This window comes from Hoplias malabaricus, chromosome 1 (assembly GCF_029633855.1).
Source record: "Hoplias malabaricus isolate fHopMal1 chromosome 1, fHopMal1.hap1, whole genome shotgun sequence".
Lineage (NCBI taxonomy): Eukaryota > Metazoa > Chordata > Actinopteri > Characiformes > Erythrinidae > Hoplias > Hoplias malabaricus.
Window position 1 is genome coordinate 70,311,587 of NC_089800.1, and position 25,483 is coordinate 70,337,069.

Below are 25,483 nucleotides of genomic sequence, written 5' to 3' on the forward strand. Positions count from 1 at the left end.
AACTGTAAAATTAGGTGTACATACATTCATTCATTCATTCATTATAACTGCTTATCCAATTCAGTGTTGTGGTGGGTCCGGAGCCTACCTGGAACCACTGGGCCAGTCCTTTGTAGGGTGACACACACAAACATTTACTCACACCTATAGACACTTTTTTGACCCGCCAGTCCACCTACCAATGTGTGTTTTTTGGACCAGGGGGGGAAACTGGAGCACCCAGAGGAAACCCACACGGACATGGGGAGAACACACCAAACTCCTCACAGACAGTCAGTGGGACTTGAACCCACAACCTCCAGTGTGACTGTGACACTACCTGCTGTGCCATTTGCCACCCCAACTATTAATATAGTCACGAAAACTAACTTAAATATTAAGTAGTATTAAATGCCAAGCAAGAGGAATTTATTTGTCCTTGCATTTAAATTCCATCAAGGAAAGCACTGCAAATCACTAATCACTAATGTCTTTTTACCATACCATAAAATGACCAAAATGAGAAGGAAAATATTTGAATTTTAAATTAAAATTATTCATTAAAAAAAAGAAAAGCTGCTTTAAAACATATTGGTCCTAATATGATTGAGTGGGTAGTAAGCTAAATTGACAATGTCTCAATTTAGGGATACAAACTGTGTAAAAACCTGAAAAGCCACAAAGACAGATTATGCAGGACATGGTTTATTCCAAAACCAGGGCTAGAGAGAGAATGAGGAAAGGGCTTGCTTTATGAGGATAAGAGAAAGGAATTAGCTAGACAGAAACAAAAGAGACAGAGGGGTGTGACAAGTGTGAGAACAGAGAGAGACAGTAGAGAAGGTGGGGTCTTAATGTGCTGAGGTGCATTCAGTACAAAAGAAGCTTTCGGGACATGGCCTGTTTGAACATCAGTGACACCCCAGTCATCCCAGGTTGGGAATCCTTGGGCCTTGCCCTTTATTGTTGAGTAGGATGGCTCTTTCCCCTCATCACAAGCATCACAACAAAAGCCAGTGCCAGCATCTGTTAGCTGGTGTAGCAGATCTTATATTTTAGTATTCTGCTTAAAGTGTGTTGAGATTTCCACTGGTGTTGTGTTAGCTCAGCTGTACTTTGAAAAGAAACAGCAGTTGGATTCACATGTCCCAGAGGAAGCATGTGCTTGTGTGTGACTTGGGGGTGGGTTCTGGCTAAAATTTTACTAAAAAAAAAAAACACTAATGAATCCAATGAGCCCTAATAATGATAATGTTTAAAATGTTAGTTTGGTAATAAATAAATAAATTTAGAGAGAGAGAGAGAGAGAGAGAGAGAGAGAGAGAGAGAGAGATCTCAAAAAGATTAGTTTCAAACAAGTCAGGCACTGACGGGGGGTTCGTTATTTATCAAGAGTTGGACAAAAGGAACTTGGGCGTGTTCATATCATGTTTCTCAGAGCAAGTCAGTTGTTTGGTCAGTTCACCAGCATTAATGTCCTTATTTTAATGCATTTCTTTTAATGGCAGATCACTGTTTATTTAGTGAACAGTTGCTGTTCATTTTATTGCAAATGTATTGCCCCACCCAAAAGCCAGTGTTATCGTTTTGGCAGCGACCTGTGACCACTGATGGAGGGATAGAGAATGTCTGTTATTCTGCAATAAGAGATGTCTGCACTTAAGCAGCACTGCTGTGTCTGATCAACTGGTTCCATAGTTACAGCCCATCACACACACACACACACACATACACACATACACACAAATCGTGATTGGTTGACGTGAGAGTAATATCCGGCCTGCCCTCAGTCTGAGCTGAGCTTCTTCAGTCAGTTCGCGGAGGAAAAGCACACGTTCAGCAGCGGAGAGAAATGAGGGACTTTCTCAGTGGTTTTTAAAGGTATTTAACTCTTTCACTACTCTCCTCAGGGTAAAGCGATGTTTTGTGTCGAATTTATTACAACAGAACAGGCTCGGTCTCCCATTGCGGACCGACACTGAAGTCTCAGAACTGAAGTAGTTTCTTGTTCGCGGTAAGGTTCCACCTTAAAAGCAGCGGTCGTTAAGGTTACAGTCGCCCCGTAGAGCACTAAGACTTCTGAGAATGAATTTGAACACGCGAAAAAAAATCCCGTTTTGGGTAGATTTTTAACTGAATATACTGGAAAGAAAAAGCAGATATACAGGGCATTTCTAAGTGTATTTGGTTATGAATTGCTATAAAATATATATTCGGCTATTCTCTGCTGAAATGTAATTTCATACGGATTTTTAAGACTGACATCATAAACTATTGTAGGTGCCACAGTGTAACCTCGTCTCCTTTTAAGGCGGAACGAACAATGCCGTTATAAATTTCAGGTTTACGTAATCCCCAAACTTTTTTTTTTTTCCATCAGACGTTTGTATTTCTCGTCGTAAACATTTGTTACGTGCCAGTGTTACGGCGCAAAACTGAATGTTGGTAAATGTACGAGTTTGTAGTGTTTCTAACAACACCGCTTGTTTTAGACGGTTAGCTGCTTGCTAAATGTTTTCAAGTTTGTTATAGACACCTGAGTCGATGTATTCACACTCGAAAGCAACCCATTCTTATGTCTTGAATTCCACAGAAAGCCAGTTACATGTAGTATGTAAGTGTTTAAAATGATATTTCGTGAGACAGAGTTCCTGTTCTTTAACCTTAAAATGAACTGAACAACAGCAGACACCTGAGGGCAATGGAGGAGGAGTGCTTTGTTCAAAAGTCAAAAACCAGCTTTATTTAATTCATCACCAGACTAAACGACCCACACATTGTTCATTAAACTTTAGAGAAGTCTCAAAGGCTATATTTTATATGCGTTTCACTGTTTACTGTGTCCACCCTTTCTCTGTTTACATTCCTTCAAGGAGACTTAATCTGCAGAGCCATTTTCCACCCCTCAGTGTTTCAGTCTTAGACGTAATTAACTTTTTCTGCTTCTCCTTACCCTGGTAACATGTAATCCCAAACACATTTAGAGATGTTGAGGTCTGGGCTCTGGGGCTGCCACTCCATTGCTCTGAAAAACATCCAGCTTCTATTTTTCATTTATGAGCCTATTTCCTTTTCATTCAGAAAAGACTCAGAAAACCTGTGGATTTTTCAAGTCTAAAGCCAGAGTGGAGCTTGGTTTTCCCCCGTCGCAAAAAAATGAAATGTCTGTTCATTTGATGATATGTTTAGTTCTTTCCCCGAAGTCTTATTCATTATAGAATATACTTTCATATAAAGTATTGTTGTTTGCTGCTACTTACACATTTGTGACTGTAACATAGTATTCATTTTGTAAGTTTCATTATTGGGAGGAGAGAATCTGTTTCGGGGAAATTGTTTTTTCACTTTGTGCTGCTACCTTTATAGTATCATATAAGATGGGTTTGGTCTTGTGGTTCCACATCAGTACTTTCAGTATTAATCAGGTGCCGGGGAGGTGGGGTGGTGACAGGTTGTACAATAACCACTACATTACATTTTGTTAATTTAGGGCTAATTTTATTGGAAGGGGCATCTTGATCCAATTTTTCCTAGTGGATTGTTAACTTTTTATTCATGTTCATTTTAAATGACAGATATTAATATGTTTTGTAAATAATTGGTCTTTAGAAATGGATGCATACCTGCCCCCTCAGAGTTGAAAGTGAATGTTTCTGTGTGACAGAGCAGAGAACAAAACGGGAAACTACTCAGAAAGTTTGTGCAAGCGTCACAGTAGGAACACTGCTGTTTTTTGTTTCATTTCTTCACCGCCGTCTTTACTTGGTTGCTTTTGATTTGTCTCTTCTTCATGAGGAAATGTAAGTGAACTTTGGCTTTACAAGTACTTTTAGGGGTGTTTAAAATGGGTAACAAAGCGTGATCTTGTTAGTAACGTCTCTAAAATTGAAACTGTAAAAAGAGAAGCAACAAAATTGTTCTCTTTAATGTGTATCTACTTTTGGACAATTTACGTAACTCATAATGAAATTTTCACTCAAAAAGGCAAACTAGGTTTACGTAATTACTACATTAGAAGTATAAAAAGTTTCATATGATGGTGTGGCTAGGGCTGTCACATGCTTTACATTTTAGCTGATGATTGTGTATAACTGATTAATAAATGAATCCATTACAATTTTAGAAGGCCTATGTGGTAAATGGTGTTGCTACATTTTATTGAACAGTGAACATGGGAAAATATAAATACATTAATTTGTAAGCATAAAAACTTGTGTCCAAAAAAAATTAAATGAAATAAATAAATAAATATATATTTTCAAACATATTTTATACCACATACACATTTGGGGTAAAGGGAAAAGTACTTTTTAGTCCTTAATTTAAACAGAATTGCAACTTTTCCTTAATGCAGTGGTTCACAGTCCTGGTCCTGGTGGACCAGTGCTATGCATGTTGTAGTTTTCCCCTCATCCCATCACACCCACTTCATCTTCAGAAGGAGTTCTAGCACAGATGAGTGTGTTGGAAGCAGATAAATCTCTAAAATGTGTAGGGCAGTGTCTCACCACAACCAAGTTTGAGAACCACTACCTTAATGGAAAAGGATGCTCAGCCCAGTAATAGACATCACAGGATATATTAACTTGTGCTTTTTAACGTCATTTGACAGTATGAAAGTCAGAGTGTTTTCTACTTCCTCATAAAATTACTAGGAAATGGGATATTGCACACATGGTCCAGTTCCTAGTTACTCATTGCACATATTGGGTTGTTAGAATTGTTTAGTCCTCAGTATAGTGTGCTAACATACAGTCATTTTAAGAAGGGTAAAAAAAAATGAGCATGTTACGTGCACATGCTGCTGCTTTGTTCACATGACTGATAAAAATAGAACAAATTTACAACAATGAGCACATGTCTTTTTTCTTCCAGAAGTTACCCTGCATGTGTGGAAATCTGTACCTTGAATGTGTTAAAAAAGGTGTTGTGACAGTGTTTAAATTGGAAAGTTCTTTCCTAGTTTTCGAAACTCACGGTGGAACCTAAATATCAAAGTCTGCCCACAGACAGTGCTTGTAAAAGGGCTTCAAATCAAATCCCCTTGTGCTCATCTTGTCTTTTTGTGTCTTAATTTTTTGGGATGAAACTGCATTTAAGTTTTATTCTTTTTGCTGGGTTTGATGTTAAATTGCAGTCAATGGGGGAAAACAATGATAATGGGTGATTATGTAATAATCATTAAAAACCTGTTTTAGGGGCATGTCACAATCTTGTCTCTCCAGTGAGATCATGTTGGATTGGATTTAAATAATTGTATTTAACAGATTAATAACCACTTTTATAAAACTAGGTTCAGTTGATTCAGTCAAAAGATGTAAGTTTTTATTTGTCAGAAATGTATTTTTTTGTTATTGGGTTTAAAATTGGGTAGTGTTATTTTTTAATACATTTGTAAATTCCAGGTTTGTTTAAAATCATAAAAACTATAGACCTGATTAGGGCTGAGATATCTACATATCTGGGCTCAGTGTTTGGTCTGGTTGACGTAGGACATGTCACACGTTTTGCCACTGAATTCCACATGGCACCACTGGGGCCTAAGGTCTGTCTCACTTTGCACCAGCATGGAAAATATCTGAGAGGTCTAGCCCAAGATACACACACACACACACACACAAGCCTTTCGGCGGTCTGACGCATTCTGACCATGGTGGCTGAGTGAAGTTGGGGACTTTAGTTCTTTTCAGGGTGATTAGATTGTTCAGGTTCTCACAGATGTGAAGGCTAAAAGAAAGCACAGCTATACCATGATTCTAATCAGCTCTGATTAGACGGCCGAATGAATGATTAAATCAGGCATGCTTTGCTTTGGTTACACACAAAGGAAAATAACCTGCCGGTTTCATGTGATGGGTCATTAACTGCTCGGTCAGAGTGAATTAATGTGAATCATTATAGATTTGATTCACGCTTCGGAGATTTCATACCAGGTAACAGTTAGGAAGTGGGTTATTTTTTTATCATAGGTTATTGAAGCTGCAAAAGTTGCAATTTTAATTGTGTGCAACATTTTTTGCTCATTATTTGTGTTACTTGATATTATATAACTGGTTATCCTTCTCAGTGCTAAATAATATGATGGGCTTTCCAAAATTAAACAGTATGGAGTATAATAGTGGCTAGAACACTGGGCTTTAGATCAAAAAATTAACTTTAATTGTGTCTCGATTCTGTGTATCAGCAGGAAGGATGGGGGCAGGGGCTGAAGTAACAGGGCTTTCCCCTTCCTCATCATCCACAGTTCCTAACTCCCACATGGTGTGTGTGTGTGCGTGTTTGTTTGTAGTCATGGCTGATTTAAATGCAAAATCTCAGTTTACCCAAGTGGCTTAATAAAGTTTCTCTTCTTATTTGATTATTGTTTATTGCCAAATGCTTATTTGTTATAATTGTGAATTTAATATGATTGTGTTTATGCTCCTTTGTGACTTTGGAGCTTTAGCAATTTAATTTAGACCAGAACGACCCTATACTTTTATTCGACTCAATATTTGCCCTGGGAAGGTACTTTTACTGTAGTAATTAATGTACCAAAGACACAATATTTTGTCTTGTATGGAACTGGGACCCTCTTCTGCTCTGGGTTTGTAAAATTGTGTGGCACAAACTTTGTTAGCAGCCATTAGTGTCACAAATCGTGGCAGTTACAGCTCGCATTTTGATATAAAATTGTTAACAGGTTAGGTGTGAACTTGTGGTTTTCGATGATGTATAATGCGGAAACATGAGACTGGTCACTAACTATTCATTTGATTTGTTCATCCATTGTCCTGTTTATAAAAATAATTGCTTGACTGTGAATCAACGGCTACTAAAAATGGACAGTATTGCAGATATATAACCACACAGATGACACGTTTACTATATGGTAAAACATTTGTAGAAACACGCTCACCTAGTGTTTCTTCAGAAATCAAGACCTCCCCTCCGCTAGCTGCCATAAAAGTGTGTACTCCTCTGGGAAGGCTTTAAACTATTTATTGGAACAAATACAAACCTGAGGATTTGATTGAGCTAGGTCACATCTTTAGTTAGGTCAGGTACTAAGTTTGCAGATCAGTTTACGGAATTAACAAGTTCCTGCTTTCCTCTATTTACTTCGTATATATTTTTTCATAAATAAAAGCACTCCTATTTCAATTCCAATTGATTTCATTTTGCATGAATAATCAATATCAAGAGATTTATGCAATAAGTATGACTGGTCTAGCCAGATCTGTGATCTCTTTCGAGTTGTGACATATCAGAGCTGTAAAATTGTTTGTGGTAGCACATTCCCACTGTATATAAGATCTTGTTGTTTTTGTCTAGCACTGAGTGAATTGTTTAGGGTTCATGTTTGTAAGAACTGCTGATGCTAGTGTATAGTTTGACTTATATTTAGTGTGTCTTATTTTGGCACTCCTTCTAGTGCTACTGGAGTGTGGTATGCTGGTGCTTCTGCAGAGTTAGTGTTATCACAGACACTCGTTGAATGTAGATTACTTCCCAGCTCCCAGAGCCTGAGGTCAGTGCATACCTCGGATAGTGATTTTTACAGAAATTCCTTGCAGTGTTTTATACAGAGCTGCAGGCATGTTGACCAGGTCATAACCTGCAGTGTTGGATATATCAGAACATTTCTATGGAGGGCTGTGGACATGTGCAGAACCGCTGAGAATGTGAAAATTCATTGCTTGCTTGCCCCTAGCTCTGGTTCGCTGCATTCCAACTTAAACAAAAATTTTCAAGCGTGTCTGAGCATACATAATCCCTGCAGTGGGCTACCTGTGACAGTCGAGAAAGTAAAGGGGCAGCAAAGGGTCTGTAATGGGCACAGTCAACCTCTTGTGCAGGAATTAAAATTATTAAAAAAATATTTGGTATGAATTCACATGTATGTTTACAGAAGTTATGAGCAATGTGTACAGCCCAAGGCAGCATTTATAGAGAACAGGAATAGACAATGCCTGTGGTAAAGAAGACACCCACATAGGAAGGATTATACCATAAATAAAGCCATTCTCATGTTAAATGGTGAAGGTATAACTGTAGCGCACCACCCAACACCCTAATCCCAATTACACTCTGCAGCTTATAATAATGACAAGCACTGTGCACATTTTCAAGAAGATAAAAAATATAAATAAAGAGAAACATGTCCATAATCAAGGTTTTATGCATACTTTTTTGTGTGTATGCTATTTCATTGATTGCACACACTGACTTTCTATCTAAAATTAATGAGGCCCCAGAGTATCTCTCCCTGACTAAACCGTGCAGAACACATCTGAAACTATTCACATCTCAAGTTTATTTGCAAGCGTCCACACAAGATGTATTTATTTATTTTAATGAAATAATATTTATTTATTTATTTATTTTTTTTGGTTGGTTTCACCTTTTAGTAGTTAATCTCACACGGCTATGCTATGATTTGCGCTACACTTTTTACAAATATTTGTGATACACTGTGGCCCTACATTTTGTGTTTTTATGAAATGAAAAATTTAGTGTCAGAGACAAAACGATATAGAGTTGAGAAACGAGTAATTTGGTCAAATAAAGCCAGCCTGTTGGATGAGAATATGTAGTTTTATGTTTAAAACAAGATGGTTTCAGACTGCCTAATTACACACACAGCCACGTGTGATATTAGAGGCTACCAGTTTTTTTAAGTTTTAAAGCTTCACACTTACAGATCTTAAGTGTAAATACGGTCTTTAGAAAACTAAGGCTTTTCTATGATATCACTCTAAACAAACCACTGGGCACCCTAAATGTTTGATGTCTGTAATGACTTATAAGATGATGAGAATATGCCAAACTGCATACATTTGAACAAAAGACTAGCAGGCCAGTGTATTCGAAATTTGAATTGATCCTGTAAAAGCTTCTCATCTCAGACTTTTCAGAGGTTCCTGTTCAACCTGTATTACTGTTATATAGTAAACAGCCTCATGTAAGCTGAGAATCCCAATGGCATACCTTTTACTCTTCTGTGGGAGTATTCTGAAGGTGCCAGGAATCTGTAACTATATTGCTGATGAGAATCAAGTTGATTGTTGACACTGGCATTAAAATGGCGACAATGTGCAGAAGTGTGTTTCCTATTCAGAATGAATTAATTAATTATCAATGTTCATATATGACTAGACATCTCTTGTGGGTGCCTGGGTGTGGTGCAGGATCTTAGGTTTGAACTAGTCAAATACTGGCAGTTATGTACATCTGGGTTTCAGCTGGATTTAACAGAAAGTTTAGACAAACCAGGTATTCAGTTCTGTATGAAATAAAATTGAAGGCCGTCTACCTCTCCACCTCTCTTGAAAGTGCACTCCATAGGTCCCAAGACTCGAGCTACACCTGATATAAATCCTAGGTAGTCCCTGGAAGGTTAAATATACAACCTTGAAACTTATGTCTGAATATAAATAACAATTTATGAGATAATTGGTGTTGGACGATAAAACAATATTTATTTGTTTTGTGATTAATTTTTGCTCAATAAACCTTCTGTTGTATTTCTGGTTAACACAGCCAGCTTCATGTTATCAGGTTATAATCAGGCTATACTCATGTTATTACAGTAAATGAACGTAGGAGACCATATGAATGTGAGAACAAAAACAAGACAATAGGTTTAATTCAAGTGCTTGTGTGTATTTATTATATATATATATATATATATATATATATATATATATATATATATATATATATATATATATATTATTTTAAATATGTTATTTTGAATAGGATCCCATGCCATAGAACAGGCTTCTTCTCTTAAATAAACACTCTCAAGGGTGGAACATTTTCCCGCCTTGCATTCTGTGATTCTGGGTCAGCTCTGGACCCACCGCAACCCTGAACTGGCTGAACGTTTGAATGACTTGAAGGCAATGAATGAATGAAAATAACCCACTTCCTAACTGTTACCTGGTATGAATGTGCGAAACTTAAAACGTTCTAGCTTTCCATCTGTTAAGCACTGTTCTAAGCCTTCTAATGGGTTAAATGCAATATGTTTGCAGTTCAGCATTTGGGAGTGTGTATTTAGTTATTAATTTAACATTGAAATGTCTCCTTAATCTATATTTTTACACTCTCTGCTTTTTAAAACGCTTGAGGTGGTAATGCCCTAAGAATATTTTCATGACACAAGACATTGATATCATTACTATTTTTGTGGTAAAACAATGTCATTGTTCCAGTGATATATTTCCTTGAGTGAGTTATGTACATATATAGATATAGAAAAATGTATTGTGATAACTTTTATTTTAGAAGGCCTTGTATTTTTAGATGTGTGGTCTGGTGCAGGTGTGTACAAATGTCCTTTCTTGTGGTGGGTCTACAAAAGTATGTTTGATAGAAGGGGTGGGTGGGGGGGATCCTAATCATTGTTCTTTGTTCTCACAACTTTTATTCAGCATCATGTAATTGCTGACCCATAAATGTCTGCCCTTTAGTTGATGACTCAAGGAATCTCCTGTGTCAAGCTCAGCTCCGGTGTGTTGGTGGTTATTCATGTTCCACTTGTTCTTGTTCACTTGCAACTCCTGGGAAGTGGTGTGTGAGTGTGAGAAAGAGAGTCCACAGGTGACCCTGACATACACGGCAGATGACTCTGAATTTGTTTTGTAACAGTAAAATTTTCGCTGGAGCTATTTTATCATGTCATTGTAAATGAGCAATAAGTAACCCATTTACAACTAATTGATGTATGGATAAAAATGTTTATAATATCTACATTTGTATATAGAGCTTTGCGACAGTGTGTCACACTGTGACAAAGGACATCCTTCTAATAATTTAGACTGAATAGGCAGAATATTGATTACTATAAAATATATAGTATGCACATTTATCAAAATTCACAAGAAAATATTTCACTGGAACATTTTCTTACCACAAAATAGTAATGATATCTATGTTTTTGTCATGAAAACATTCTTGGGATATTACCACCCAGTGTTTTAAGAAGCAGAAAGAGTGAAAAGATTAAAATAATAAATAAATGAACACTCCCAAGTGCTGAACTGTAAACGTATTGCACTTAACCAATTAGACGCCTTTTACAGTGGGAACGTTTTCAGTTTAGCACATTCATTCATTGTCTGTAACTGCTTATCCAGTTCTACAGAAAAATATCCGCTCTTGGGGGTGTTTGAAGCAGCCTGATCTATGGCATCAGATCCATTTAAAATTTGCGAGTGCAGACAATTTTGCAAGGCAACGTCAGGCAACGAATAATGCTCTCACAAATGGGAAAACATTTCCCGGGAGGAAAATACACTTTGAGTAAAGGAAAAACCCAGCATGTTCTCCCTGTGCGTGAGGGAATGTTTCTGTGCTTGTGTTCTGACAGGGGGTCGCCATACCAGATAAACACCCTGAAACACAGGAACAGGAGACTATAACACACACACACACACAGATATATATGATAGCATGCAGCTGGCTGTGCTAACCAGGAATAGAATTGAAGGTTTATTGAGCTCTATGACCAAATGCTTATCGTTATCGTGCAAAAAAATTATTACTATTTCCAAAATCATGTAACCAAAGATATCGTTGTGACAAGAACACTCTGGGTATTGATTTGGTGTAAATAATGTGCAGTTTATGCAAGAATTGATCATGTCATTATAGTTTAAACTGAAAAGGATTTCAGTTCAAAGTATCTTCAGAAAATACATTGAACTCTACGGTGGCCAAGACCCTCCCTAGTGCCAAACAAATGCTCATAACTCAAAATTTAAAGGCACTAGAAAGTGGAAATTTCTCTACCATTTAAAATTGAAATAACATCTGTAGGTGAAAGTATGAGGATTTAATGTGAGAAATGGCTGGAAAAAAATGGAAAAAGCCTGCCTAGGCAGTGTATTGTGACATCACACACACTAGCCATTCTCATTCAAGTGAAGGGAGGACTATTGAATGAGGGATAGAATGGGAAAGATGAGTGCGAGTGGTCTGAAATTTGACATGATGGGTCCCGGCAGGGTTTTTTTTCATCGTCTTGTATGACTATGCAATAATAACAATAAGTATAACACAGGGGATGTCTTTCTCTTCTTATTTTCTGGACTAAGATTTTATTTGATTAAGGTTTTTTGTTTGTTAATTAATACATTTTTCTTTGTAGGCTGTAGTGTGGTTAGATGAGTTTGCTGTGGCTCAGGAGCTGCTGTGCTTTGCTTGTTTGTATCTGGTTTAGTTTGTGGTTTAGTTTGTGTTTGACTTGTTGCCCGTTTAAGGCATAAAAATGCTTTGTAAACTGTTTTTCCTTTTTTTCCCCCTCCCTAAGTGTTTGTTGGAGTACAGGACTTCCTGTTACAATGTGAGACATTCTTTAGATGTGCTTGCTTTTTTTTTAAGTGTGTTCCTTTCCTGACTTCAGTGTTTTTGAGGCTCCACCTTTTTATTGAGGAACCAATCTATACACCCCCACCCAAGTAACCTGGCAAAAACACCACAACAACAAAGAGTAGCTATTTTTGCTCTGATCAACCATTGTTCTGATGTTTGTACTCACTTTCGAGTTCCACATTGAGGTGCCTTGCTTTGGTACTGCCTAAGCTTAGCAAAATCAGTGTAAACTGTTTTGGTTTATCACTTCTAATTACAGTAGGCCTGTTAGTAAGTGTCTCTCTATTTCTGTCTCTGTCTGTCTGTCTGTATGCCTTTTTTTGGTCATTCAACATCTCTGTTCCGCTCAAAATAGTTGCATTTAGATATTTCTTACTTGGAACAATGTGCTTAAAAAAGAATTTGTGAAAATGGCATAAAATTTTTCAATCTTGTGTTTAGGACTACAAGGATGATCACAGCTTTTTTTTTTTTGGTACACATCTCACTGCTCTAATACAGCCATGTGGCCCACTCTAAAATAAAGCTGTTACAAGTTATGTAAACATGTTACAAAGCTCTTGGTAATGATGAGGATGTAAATCACTGTCATGAGATATTGCAGCTTTTATGTCCTTCAGAACGATTTGCGTTCACCTATACTTCCAGAGCTACATTTGCTTTGTAGCTCCAAAAAGGATTCTAGTCACTTACACATGTAATTTTCCTTGTTTCACGTTTGGCTTTCAGTGGAAATTATCATCGGCCATTGGCCCAAGGAGCATATAAAATTTTTCAAAAGTTTCAAAAAAAAAGTTCAAAATATTCAAAACTGAAGTTATGATCTGCCACTGTGAGTCCGGTTTAAAAAAAATAGATGTGCAAACTGCTGTAACTTGGATTTTACAAGTGGCGAGTTTGTGTTGGATTTGTATGAGCTCCTGCATTTTGTGGTGATTGATATGTCTTTCTGGCCAAGTAGCGCTCTGCAGAGTTTACACGTCACCATTTAGTACCTCCTTGGCATGACTGGAGCCTGGCATGAGCTGGGACTGAAAACATACCCGGTTCCAAGGACCAGGTACCAGATGTGGCCAGTGGAAAAGCAAAAGAGCCGTGCTGAGTTGAGTAGAGTCATGTAGGTTCCATGCACTGGAAAAGCGCCTGTCCCCCCCTTTTTTTGCCTGTCCCCTGAAGGACAGCTGTGACAGTGTTTTTAAGACTTCAGAAAAATTCAGAACACCACTGTGTTTTGTGCATGGTCACTGTAACACACTACACGATCGACTCTAAATGCTCTAAATGATTGAAGTATCTGATTTGTTTGGATAGAAACTGACACCTCCTTGCCTTTCAGAACTGTAATCAGGCCAGTTGGTTACTATAGACCTCAAAGCTCTCTGCAGCCATAACCACTTAACCCAGTTAAAACATTAATAAAACTTAAGAGTAATTTTCTCGCTCGCTCTCTTGCTCGTTGTTGGTTGTTTTTGTCCAGCTGGATCCACTGCTTCTGGCTAGAAAAATGTATGTTTGACATTTGGCAGAGTGTAAAGGTTTCTTGTAGTCTAAATATTTAACTGAAGTTTGGAGGTATTTTAGTAGTCACAGACTCACTCTGAACTTAGCGTCTGCTCCTTGTTTAGAATTTTTACAGTAATAATCCACCTTTGTTGTTGAGTTGAGGCGAGTTGCTCCTGTGTGGCTCAGTGGGAGTAAATAATCTACTTTCTAGTTTTCATGAGGAAAACCGTAGGGGCTCCCTGAGTGTGAATTTTAGATCCCTTCCTGATATTTATATATATATAACCAAATGAAGGTGTGTGTGTGTGTGTTTTTTTTTTTTTTTTTTTAATAAAACAATGGCCCACAAAGGCAGTAAAGTTGTTTCTATATTTCTGAACTAGATGTCTGTCTTTGAGTTGAATGAGGGTCAATAATGTTTTGAGCTTGCAAAAATAATATTCACGGTTTATTTCACATTGAAGTTTAGTATCATCGTTTATGTGCATGTGGAACAGAATTGCATGCATTCACATTATTGATTGTGTAATAACCAGAAGCGGAGTTGAGTGTCCAAAACCATGGGAAAACAACACTTTTAAGTGTGTGTGTGTGTGTGTGTGTGTGTGCGCGCTGTTCACATTTTCCTGTGTTTACTTAAAGTAAGCTGGTAGTGTGCCATAGCAACACTATTCTACTTACTTTACACACACAGTCACCCTTATACACACGTTTTCCAGGTACTTCAAAGTCCGTTTCCCCTGTAATGTGCTAAGCACAGTCCTGGGCAAAACCAAGCAAAAGTTCACTTCTGCTTCAAAGTAGTATGTGTCTGAACAAGGTTAAAAAAAATAATAAAAATTAAAAAAAAAAACAGCAGGGTACGTAGGTTTTTTTCCCCATCATGCTGCAGGCTGGAGTACAGTACTTTCAAACCTGTACTTAATGCTTTACCGATGGGAAATGTGGGCTGACTAGAATATTCAACATTTTATTTTTATATGTACGCATCAGCTGATAATATTGAGCAGTATAATCATTCATTGGACGGGTTTCACTTTAACATATTGAAATATAAATTAGTGTTAGGTTGGGATTGTTGTAAAATGAATGAAATGAAGGGTTTTGTTTTCTGCTGTGTTTTTAAATTAAGCAGACCAACATCGCATATACCAAAATACATTATTAAATGTTAGTTGGAAATATGGAAACATATACAATGTAATCTACTATTTAATAAAATATAGTAGTACAGTTATACCTGTGCAGAATCCACTCTTTCTACATTGTTAAAATGTGTATAAACTTTAACATTTTGTGTAGAGAAAAAAAAAGATTGCTGCTAGTTTCATTCATTCCTCAAAGCTTCAGTATCATCAACGATGTGTTCTGTCTTTTTCTTTCTTCCCCCTTTTACAGATTGTCACAACAGCTTCTCTCCTTGATCCGTCGATCCCCTCAATCTGAGTGTCATGATGGGTTAAAGACTGACGTGCACACCTGAGCACCACACTCCTTGGGCTTCACCTTCACTCTCTCCTGAGAACAGGTATCCTGGCCAGAAAAATCACACTACTTATCTGACAAAACTGTTTGTGTAAAGCAAAGCTCAAACAAGATTTTACTTGTACTTTTGGTGGTGTTTTTGTGGAGAAAAAAATCCATTTAAACCTTTTTTAAATCAGGGCAAAATATTAATCCCTGTTTCTTGTGTGCCACAGCTTTTGCAGAGTTTAGTTTTCTGCCTCATTAAACACACCTCAACTCATCAACTAATTAGCAAGGCGGTCATGAACTGCATCCCAGATGGGACACTGTTTGACACCTCTGGGTCTGTCTTACAAAGCACATTGATCCTTAGTAGGTTTCAGCTTCATTTAAGCTAACAAACAAACCTGCAGTTATTTGTACTGCAAATTCTTCTGTTTCCCAAGAACTGTTTAGTACAGTTTTATTAGATACATATTTTACAAAGCAGGGAATCCTAAATCATACTCTCCAAATGACAATAAAAGGGAAACATTTGTAAACAATATCTTATGCAGCCACAGTGTTTGTATACTTATTGCTTAATTGCTTATGATTTATAGTTGTCTTTCATTTAAAAATATAATGTTTATCAGGGTTGGGAGGTATCCACATTTTTCATATTGTCTCAAAATATTATCGCAGTATACGGTATTACCGTGGGGAGGGGTTGCTCTGTCAGGCTCCGCTGAGCCTTAAATCTGTGAGCACAAAGTGGAGTGAATTTAGCTAAACACAGCCCGATAGTGCACATGTCAGCAACTGGTGCTGGAGGAACATAAAAGTTAGAAAATAAGCAACTGTTTAGAAGCACAATTGGCACTAACAGGCACTTGTGGTTTAGCACACCATTACAGATTTTTCAGCGAACTGAGGCTAAAAACACACACGTTTAGAGTACAAAGCCATATACCTGTTAGTACAAAGTTGAGTAAAGACACAAAGAGTATTTTGTCTGTTTACAGCTGTCTTCCTCTCCCTGGGCTTATTTTTCTCCACATTTTCAGACCCTGACATCAGCAGTCATCGAGCTCCCACATTGCCCACTCCCTGTGGCCCTCTTAAATGCACATGAATATTTTAGCCGTCTTTTAAAGAGACGGAACAGTAATTTGACACAACACACACACGCTGTAAATACCACCCTCATTTTGAGATACCATCCACATTTCCATAAAGGATTGGAGGTTTGAATTAAAGGCGCAATGTGCCTTTGGCCCTTTTTAAATTATAAATTGCCCATTAACATAGTGCACAAATATTATGGTCTGTGGTAATGGTATTTGCAGTGTGGAATTAGATGGTTGTAATTTAAATTTAATATTAACGATTATCATTAGCACTGATCAATAGCTTATGGGGAATACTACTGTGAGTTATTATTAGGTATACTTGTTTCATGTAAAAGGCCATTCTGTCCGCAGAGATTAAGCCAGTTCCTGGCTTAAATAACACTTGTAATGAGGACACTCCTTTTTCGGTCCTCATTCTCCTCTAAAGATTAGCCCTTATTACATTGTCTGTGTCCACAAAAGCTGCTTATTAGGCTTTTAATTGGCTGTGGGATTATTTAAAAATCCTGAGCGTGTCCTGTGAACTGATTTTGCAATTAGGTAATAGCTCTGTAATGGCCAAACTTGCATAAACTTGCATGTGATGTTTCAGCTGAGGCAACCATATCCTTTTTTTTTAAAGAGAGTTTTGGAGTCTCAGATATTTAACCAACCTTTTGTAGAAAAAAACATAGTGTGCTATTAAAACATCATATCACTATGGGATTTCTTTTAAATTTGGGCAGTACCCACTTCTATTAAAGTAGTCATATATTATGATATTGTTATTTTGGCCAACACCTTTTACAGATATTTCATTACCAGGGTACGGTTTTTACTTATGTGGAAGGAGAAAATTATGTCCCATTTAATATCATGAAAATATGTTTTCATAAATGGACAAGTAGTAGTCTAAGTACTTTGGGAAAAAATAATTTAATTAGCCTATTCATTTCTTAATCTGTTCTGTTATGATGTATAAATAGTTTTGCAACAGGAGCTGTGTTCATAAACACCGTTTGGTCATGCTGCTGTGTGAGTAGTGTGGTAAGTTGAGGGTTTGTTAATACACGCAATTGGAGTGGCTAAGGTCAGGGATGGAAATCAGCGGTGTAAAGAATCCTCCGTTTGGCAGTTTCACAGAGAAAAGGTGCTTGCATAGCTGCAAGAGTTCTAAATGCTGGCATTTTTCTTTGTGTATAAAGTTAAACTATTTTAAAAAACTGACACTGATCTATGTTTAAATATAGGCATTTATTTTGGACAAAAGCTACTGAATTTAAATCTTGCTTGAGTTCAAGTAGCTTGCTAACAAACCAGCTAAGGTGCTATCACAACTACTAAAAACACCTGATGAAATTACCATCTAATCCCACCTCCCGACTGACGGCATACCAAACTGACTCTCATTTATTTTGTTATTTGTAATCCACATGAAATGAGTTGTATAATATCGTTACAACTCAAAAAGCCTAACGTTTTTTGAAACTGCAATAATTAGCGCTTCCACCATGTCAGCTCAGACAGATGCGTCATAGGTCACAGCCAGAGCAGGAGCATATCAAAGTTCACCACAGTTGCCTAGGTGAAGTTCATAGAAATTAATAGAATTTTGCTTGCAGTGTGACAGGACCTTTACAGAGAATCTTCCTCGTTCAAATTTATTTATAGCGGTAGTGATAAGAACCAGCAATTGTTAAACAATATCTCACACATCAGGCAGTGTATTAATGACAATTTTATGTCATGTGAAGGAGAGGCAAAGAGTAGTTTATGCGTTTGCTTAGATCCGTGTAAATGTCTCTGCGTCGCACGTTCGGAATCATGGCTCAGTGTAGCACTGCAGTGCAGTAAACTGAAGTTCCTCTTTAAGACTATATTTCTGTATATATCACATTGTTTGTTTTTTTTTCCTCTGCAGACATGTAGATATACAGTGAAATTCCTTTTTTACATTCGGTACCTTTCCATCTTGCCACATCTAGTTCAGTAACACGTATCTGTCTCTCTTTAATGACACATGAAGTTAGGCAGTGTTCTGTCAATTTCTGAGACTGAATTCCTCAGAAAACGATAACAGTGAAATATTATCACATTTCCCAGCTCCAGTCCTGAGTACAGGCCACTTGTGTTAACATTACATAATTCATTACTGACTCATGGGTCAGTGTAGTCTGTAAAATCCCTCAGAACATTCCTGCCTCAACATGTCAGTTAATAGATAAACCCAACCCAGTGCATGGCTAGTCTTTATCATAACAGCTTTTCAAGTCCAAATTTAGTAAATCATTAATCAATCATGTGACGCTTTGGGAGTCAAAAGAAAATTGTAAGAGGTTTACTGAACAAACTTTAACTTCTGGTGGGTAAGGTGCTCCCCCCCCCCCAAAAAAAATTCCAATTTCCATTTGTACAAAGATATTTAAAAACTAATAAAACTATTTGTTTTTTCCAGCTGATTTAAATACTGATGACATTCCACACTCATGATGTTATTTATAATAATAATTATAATGACATTTCATATATCAAAAGTCAGTTAGATATGACTTTTTTTATCAGTGGTTATACAATGCTGTGACATTCTGTAAAACAGTCTGGTGCTTGTGTGTGCAAATGTGGTAAAAACTAGATGAGGTGGGGGAAAAAAAAGAAAAAAAAAAAAATATATATATATATATGCGCATCATCGGGTAAATATCATATCACAAAACATTGTGATTTCCCAAAACTATCTACATCATTCCCATCCTGTGTTGTCATCTGACATGTGTCAGTGACTTCATTCATACAGAACATGCAGTTTTCTAATGTTATTAAACAGTAATATTGCAAAGACCCACTAAATATTAAGTGGTATCTATAACCTCTTCCTATCCCATGTTCATACACTCTCTTCCTCCAGATCAGATGTTTGTTATTGCTGTCATGAGGAGCTGGCAACAGGGCGCATGATCATAAATTGTGATTTTTTTAAGATGGTGGGTCACAAGATCAGTGTTTCTCTTTATTAAGAGACTGAGGTTACACCAAATGTGTGGAGCATTCTAGATAATGAGAGCATGTTAGGTCATTGGGATTTTTTTCCCCTTCTTCTTTCCTCCATGGAAAAATACATTTAAAAAATCCATCGCTTTAAGGTTAGAGAGGCAGGCTTGGTACTGGAATGTTGTTGGTTTGATCCCAGGACAGGCAAGAAATTGGATGGGCATGTGAAGAAGTTGTGCTTTCTCCTCCTTCAGTATCCATGGTTGACGTGCCCTTGAACAAAGCACCTTACTCCCAAATGTTCCCTCTGTGCTATGGCTGGCAGTGTGTGTTCTCACTGCCCCTAGTGTTAAAATTGTGTGTATATGTGTGTGTTGACTACCACTGATGGGGTTTAAAGCAGAGAATCTATTTCATAATTAATAAAGTAACACTTTCTTTTTGTCTAATTTTATCAATCAAAAATCATTAGTTAATATTTTTTCTCGCTTTGAAGCATACAACTAGGCATACATCTTAAAGGATAAAATGACTTGGAATACAATCGTACAGCTACTAATACTCAGCAGAACTGTCAAATAAATAAGAGATTTAGAAATGTCACCTAGTTACATTTACTGGTTGCATTTATAGACACAATACCACAAATTCTGACCTGAAACAAGCTAGAGGGCCAGTACAAGATGAAGAACATTCTGAATCAGCTTCATGGTGTTTGACAGCATAAATGAAGGGTGGCTGTAATAGCTGATACCCAAGATTCCAGCGTCTTTTATCTGGAAAAAACAACCAACGTTGTGAAAGAGACCTTCAGTGATTGCTTCACTGGTGGTTAGCCAAGAGCTAAAAGCACACAGTTCTACCATTCATGTGTTGCCTAGCCAGCACTGAGGAAGAAAATGCTTGCACTCAGAGCATTGTAGCCAAGTGGATGGCACGAGATAAAGACAGGTTTAAGTGCACAGTACAGTAACTGAGCAGGGAACAGAATTGGAGGAAGTAGTGTTTGAAGAAAAAGATAGGAGAACAAAGCTTGAAGGTCAAAGGCAAGACTACAGCATATGTAGGTTTTTATTTATTTATTTTCCCCCTCTTTCTCTCCCATTCCAGTGCTGTGCAAGTAACCCAGGAAACTGCAACTTGAATTTCAAGATGATAAGCATCTCTTTTATCTCACATCACACAATGCCAACATGCCCAAGCTTATAAGAAAGCTGAATTGATGCTGGATGTCCTAAACATAATACCCCACAAAAACATAAGTGTTTTCAGGAGGTTTTGCTGTAAATAGAAACCAGGTAATTGTTAGACTTTTCAGAAAGAAGGGGAACCTCTCCTTGATTAGAGATTTTGTTCTCTGGTGTTTGGTCTTCTGAAAATTTCTGACTTCTCTGCATCTCTGATTACCAGGTGGTGAATATCAGCATCATGCACGGATGTCGAAAGAAGTTGAAGTACTTTTGGATGTCTCTCATGACCGTGTTCATCATCATTGTAGTGGTTTCAAGAAACCCTGACCAGGAGAAGAACAGCAAGAGCAAAGTTCTTTACCCTTCTGCAACATTCTGGAAATCACTTACTCCACACCAAGCGTTCTGGAACCAGCAGCAACAGATTTTGGACCTTCACAACAATCCAATCCTTAACAGGCCAAACTCCACCCTTAGTGACGGGCTGCCAGCTTGGTTAAACAACACATTTGTGAATGAATCTTGTGAGCCTGATTTTAGAGTTATGACACAAGTGAAGGACTTTAGCTCACTTCCGGACCGTTTCAAAGACTTCTTGCTGTATATGCGATGCCGGTCATACCCCATGATTGTGGACCAACCCGACATATGCCGTGATCAACCATTTCTCCTCCTGGCCATCAAGTCATTGACACCACATTTTGACAGGCGTCAGGCAATACGAGAGTCTTGGGGACAAGCTGGTCTCATAGCAAACAAAACAGTTGTTACCATTTTTCTTCTTGGTAACACCACTGCTGTGGACAATTTCCCAGATTTGTCACACATGATACGTTTTGAGAGCTTCAGGCATAGAGACATCCTTCAGTGGGACTACAGGGACTCCTTCTTCAACCTAACCATGAAAGAGTTACTTTTCCTCGAATGGTTCAACACTCGCTGCCCTGGAGCCAACTTCATTTTCAAGGGTGACGATGATGTTTTTGTCAACACTCTACAAATTATCGACTTCCTCAACAGTCTCTCCCCTGCTAAGGCACAGGACCTCTTTGTTGGGGACGTGATCACCAATGCAGGACCACATAGGGACAAGAAGGTAAAGTATTTTATCCCTAACACCATGTACGAGGGGCCATATCCCCCTTATGCAGGTGGTGGAGGGTACCTGTACTCAGGACATTTAGCCAAAAGGATCCACAGTGTTACAAGACAAGTAGCGCTGTATCCCATCGATGATGTCTACACTGGAATGTGCCTTAGGAAACTGGGCCTTGCTCCAGAGAAGCACAAGGCTTTCCGCACCTTTGATATCGAGGAGAAATTTCGCAACAATCCATGTGCCTATAAGAGCCTGATGCTGGTCCACCCAAGAACTCCACAAGACATGATCAGAATCTGGGCCTGGCTCAGTAACCCAGATCTAAATTGTCAGTAAATTCACATGAAGCCTTTCAACAACCTAAGGGTTGCTAGATTTCGGCAGCTTAGACATTATTATTATTATTATTATTATTATTATTATTATTATTATTATTATTTCACTATTTTTAAAGTTCAGCTCAAGTTTGACACCCCTGGTTGAATATTGTTTTTTTTTTTTTTTTTTTTTGATGAACATAAATGGAAACATTCTGTTCAGGGAGCAAGCTTAAGAATGATAAACAGTATGTTTTTATGGTGAAAGCGTAAGAGAATATGTACAATTTCATATATTTACACATAGAAATCCACAGATTGGCCACCATCTCGAATACTGCTGTATGTGTGTGCCTCGTTTATGAGACAAGTTTAGGGCTGAGAAGCAGGCCAGATTAGCCTTTGATATTGTTTCATGCATTTACACAAAATCAGGTGCTGTGTCTGCGGAGCTGACGGAATCATGGAAACTGTAGTTCAGCTGGCCTGAATTTGACACTGTAAAAATGATGCTGTACCACGTTCAAACTATTTATATGTCTAGGTTAAACTGTAATGTTATTATTTTATTCCAGTGCCTTCGCTGGTTTATGTTGTTTTGTTGTTGTTTTATTTAAGTGGACATCAGTTTAAAGATTAAGAATGTTAAGAAATAGAGTGCCATGTGATTTTTAAAGAGCAATGCCAGTGGGGGATAAATAATATTTATATATATATATATCCTGCCAGCCCCCAGACTTTATCCTGCCAGCCCCCTGGTACACAATCCAGGTAATGTCTGAGTGAGCTCCATTGTGAATTGAGCCAGTGAAGTTAAGAATTGACAGTGAACTGGCACAGGTGCCATCTCATGCCTGAACCATAGAGAATATTTCTGACACTGAAAATCTTTGGCTGTATGTTGTGTTTCAAAAGGCAACTCTGGAAAATATCCAAAACTGATTCTCTAGCTGTTTTCCTGAGTTCAAACGTAAAAAATGGTTCAAGTAATCTCTGAGAAGTTTTCATTAAGCGTCTGACATAAGTCCTGTGTGTTGACCTAATTGGGTCTTTGGGGCAAATCTGAAACAATGCTAAACCTGCCTTTGATTTGTCTTATGGATCATTTGCATTTACTTTTCATGCACACATGCTGTTAAAATCTATTGAGATCCTGTATAAATGAGTAGGCTCAAAATATGACTAGTATTCATCATGTTACATCAAAGCAGCTGGCGAAAGAATACACAAGGTTGGGGGATGTAGGGTCAAAAGACCTCTGGTGTTGCTCTTGTTATTTAAGGTATTACCAATACTTTGATTCCTGCCTCCTCATTGCTTGTATTATCAATTGTTAATCATCAAGCTAGGTTTGCCATTGTGTTGCTGTTGTTTATTGTTTTAAACCAAGATATTATAACAGCATTCATCGACTTCAGAAAACAATTCTGAGACTTCCAAATTTGTTTGATTAATAGGATCAGTAAAATAAGGTCAGAGATTTAGTATTATGGGTCAGGTAACTGGCACATACTTTCTTAATCGGCTGTAGAGACTGATGTCAGTTAGAACTATTATATAAGTTATTTGTTCTTTGCACAATCAAAGCTGATAATTTTAGGATGTAGAATTCTAAATAAATGTAATTGCTGTAAATACAGTTAATGTTCCGTTAGAAGTGTTCTGCCAAAGTGTTCTATTCCTGTACAATGTATGACATTAGCCACACTGGACAGACCTCTGCTCTTGTTAAAAACAGCATTTTCATTTACTCATTTTAGTATTTTTCTTTTGGCAAATAACATGGATGCCATTTTAAAGCTGTTATGACTTAATTAAGGAGCAAAGGTGTGAGGATAAGTATCATTAGGGCAGAGTGTTGTCATTTTGTCCATTATGTTTGACAAACAACAGAACCAGTGCATTGTCATTCACTTTTCTAACACCATGACGAGGTGCCTTTTGAAGATTGCCCTAAGTGGGGGGCAATATGACGGGGTAGTGGGTGGAGTGTCTTACTGCGACACCTGCTGGATAGGTGCTTTAAGCACACTGCTTTTTTTTTCTTCTAAATATATATTTTCATTTAAACACTGGATATGCTGGACACCATTGATGGATATTAGATATAACCAAACTCTTAACACATCACTACGCTGCCTGCCTTTTCACCAGACTGTTCTCATTTTCACTGTTCAACACAAACCAATTTTGCAGACTATGCCTGCTTGCTGTCATGAGTAATGTTTACATGTCTAGATATATATATATATATAACGTGTGTGTGTTTATTTATTTATGAATCGAATAGCTTTAATAGCAGGTCAGACGTGTGTATGCTCAGACGTGTGTCAGGTCAGCCCAGACGTGTGTCAGGTCAGACATGTGTATGCTCGTTCAAATGTTTCTTGGATCTTTTTGTACTGCATTTAAAATCTCATTTCAGTGTATACTTGAGTGTACATGGACCAAAATCACATTTTCACAAGGAGCGTGTGCCTGTCCATTCTCTCAGCTCAACTGACCAAACATAAGCGCTTTCTAGTTCTGCAATTACAGAGTGTAGTTGCTTTGTTGCTCTGCACACTTTTGGGTGGTGGATCATTCTATGTGCTGCAGTGACATTGATACGGTGGTTTTGTGTTATTGTGTGTTGTGCTGTTATGCGTGGATCAGACACAGCATTGCTGCTGGAGTTCTTATACCTATGTGTCACTGCTGCACTGGGAATAGCCCAACAACCAAAAATTTTCAGTCTGCAGTGTAGTGTGTCTGGCGTCCATTTACATCTACAGGGAGGACCAACGAAGTATGTGTTTCTAACAGAGTGGACAGAGCGAATCTGGGAAAGCAATGCATGTAGAGCAACAAGTGGACTATATTCTGTAACTGTAAATCTACAGAGTGCTCCTGTTTCATGAGTGGAGTTGAAGGAATAGACAGGGACTGTAGAAACAACAAGGTGGTCATAAGGTTAAGGTAGATCAGTATGAATGTATGTACCATTACAAGTACTTTTTCTGTGACAATCAAGAAGCTCAGACTTGATCATAAGGAGTGGATCACTCTATCATCCATTTGTGCCTTTTTGAGATGGGTTTCTTTCTCCAGGTTCTCACTTCTGTCACTTTGATGTTGGTGTAAAACATTTTAAGAGCAGTTAACATAATTATACAGCTTTAGATAACTAAATTATACTAAGAGTTAACAATTATTAAATGTTTAAAAATGTCATAAATAACAATGATTTTAAAAAATTATATATACACTACTATAAAATTAGTTATAGATAGCTATAAGCTACATAATTTTATAGTTGTTCCAAAACAGAATGATTACCAAAATGTGCCTGTTTTTTCCAGTGCTATAATTCTATTAGTGTATTTTTGTTGATGGCCATGTGTAAATCCTAACGCACATTTTTCATTAGATTTTGTCATTTGTGTTGTTTTTGTTGATCTAAATAAAAATAAAACTTTAATTTGTGTGGGTGTGGGTGTGTGTGCACTT

General features: G+C 37.6%; 1 protein-coding gene and 1 long non-coding RNA gene across 3 annotated transcripts in view; one reads left to right on the forward strand and one right to left on the reverse strand.

Annotated features, from left to right (window-relative positions):
• The window catches only part of LOC136697365 (uncharacterized), a 31,301-nt gene that overhangs the window by 4,817 nt on the left and 1,001 nt on the right, over window positions 1–25,483 (reverse strand). The window lies entirely within an intron of this gene.
• b3gnt2b (UDP-GlcNAc:betaGal beta-1,3-N-acetylglucosaminyltransferase 2b) lies at window positions 1,735–25,472 on the forward strand. 2 transcript variants are annotated; one of them, XM_066672396.1, is made up of 4 exons: window positions 1,735–1,860; window positions 15,241–15,370; window positions 20,499–20,686; window positions 20,799–25,472. In XM_066672396.1, exon 4 carries the CDS (start codon window positions 20,817–20,819, stop codon window positions 22,011–22,013), a length of 1,197 nt encoding a protein of 398 aa, XP_066528493.1. In that variant the 5' UTR covers window positions 1,735–1,860; window positions 15,241–15,370; window positions 20,499–20,686; window positions 20,799–20,816; the 3' UTR covers window positions 22,014–25,472. The 2 variants fall into 2 exon arrangements, with proteins under 2 accessions (XP_066528493.1, XP_066528486.1); XM_066672389.1 differs by lacking the exon at window positions 20,499–20,686.

Bases quoted from the DNA above. Each gene is read 5' to 3' on its own strand.
- b3gnt2b (XM_066672396.1), top strand. From the start codon at position 20,817: ATGCACGGATGTCGAAAGAAGTTGAAGTACTTTTGGATGTCTCTCATG.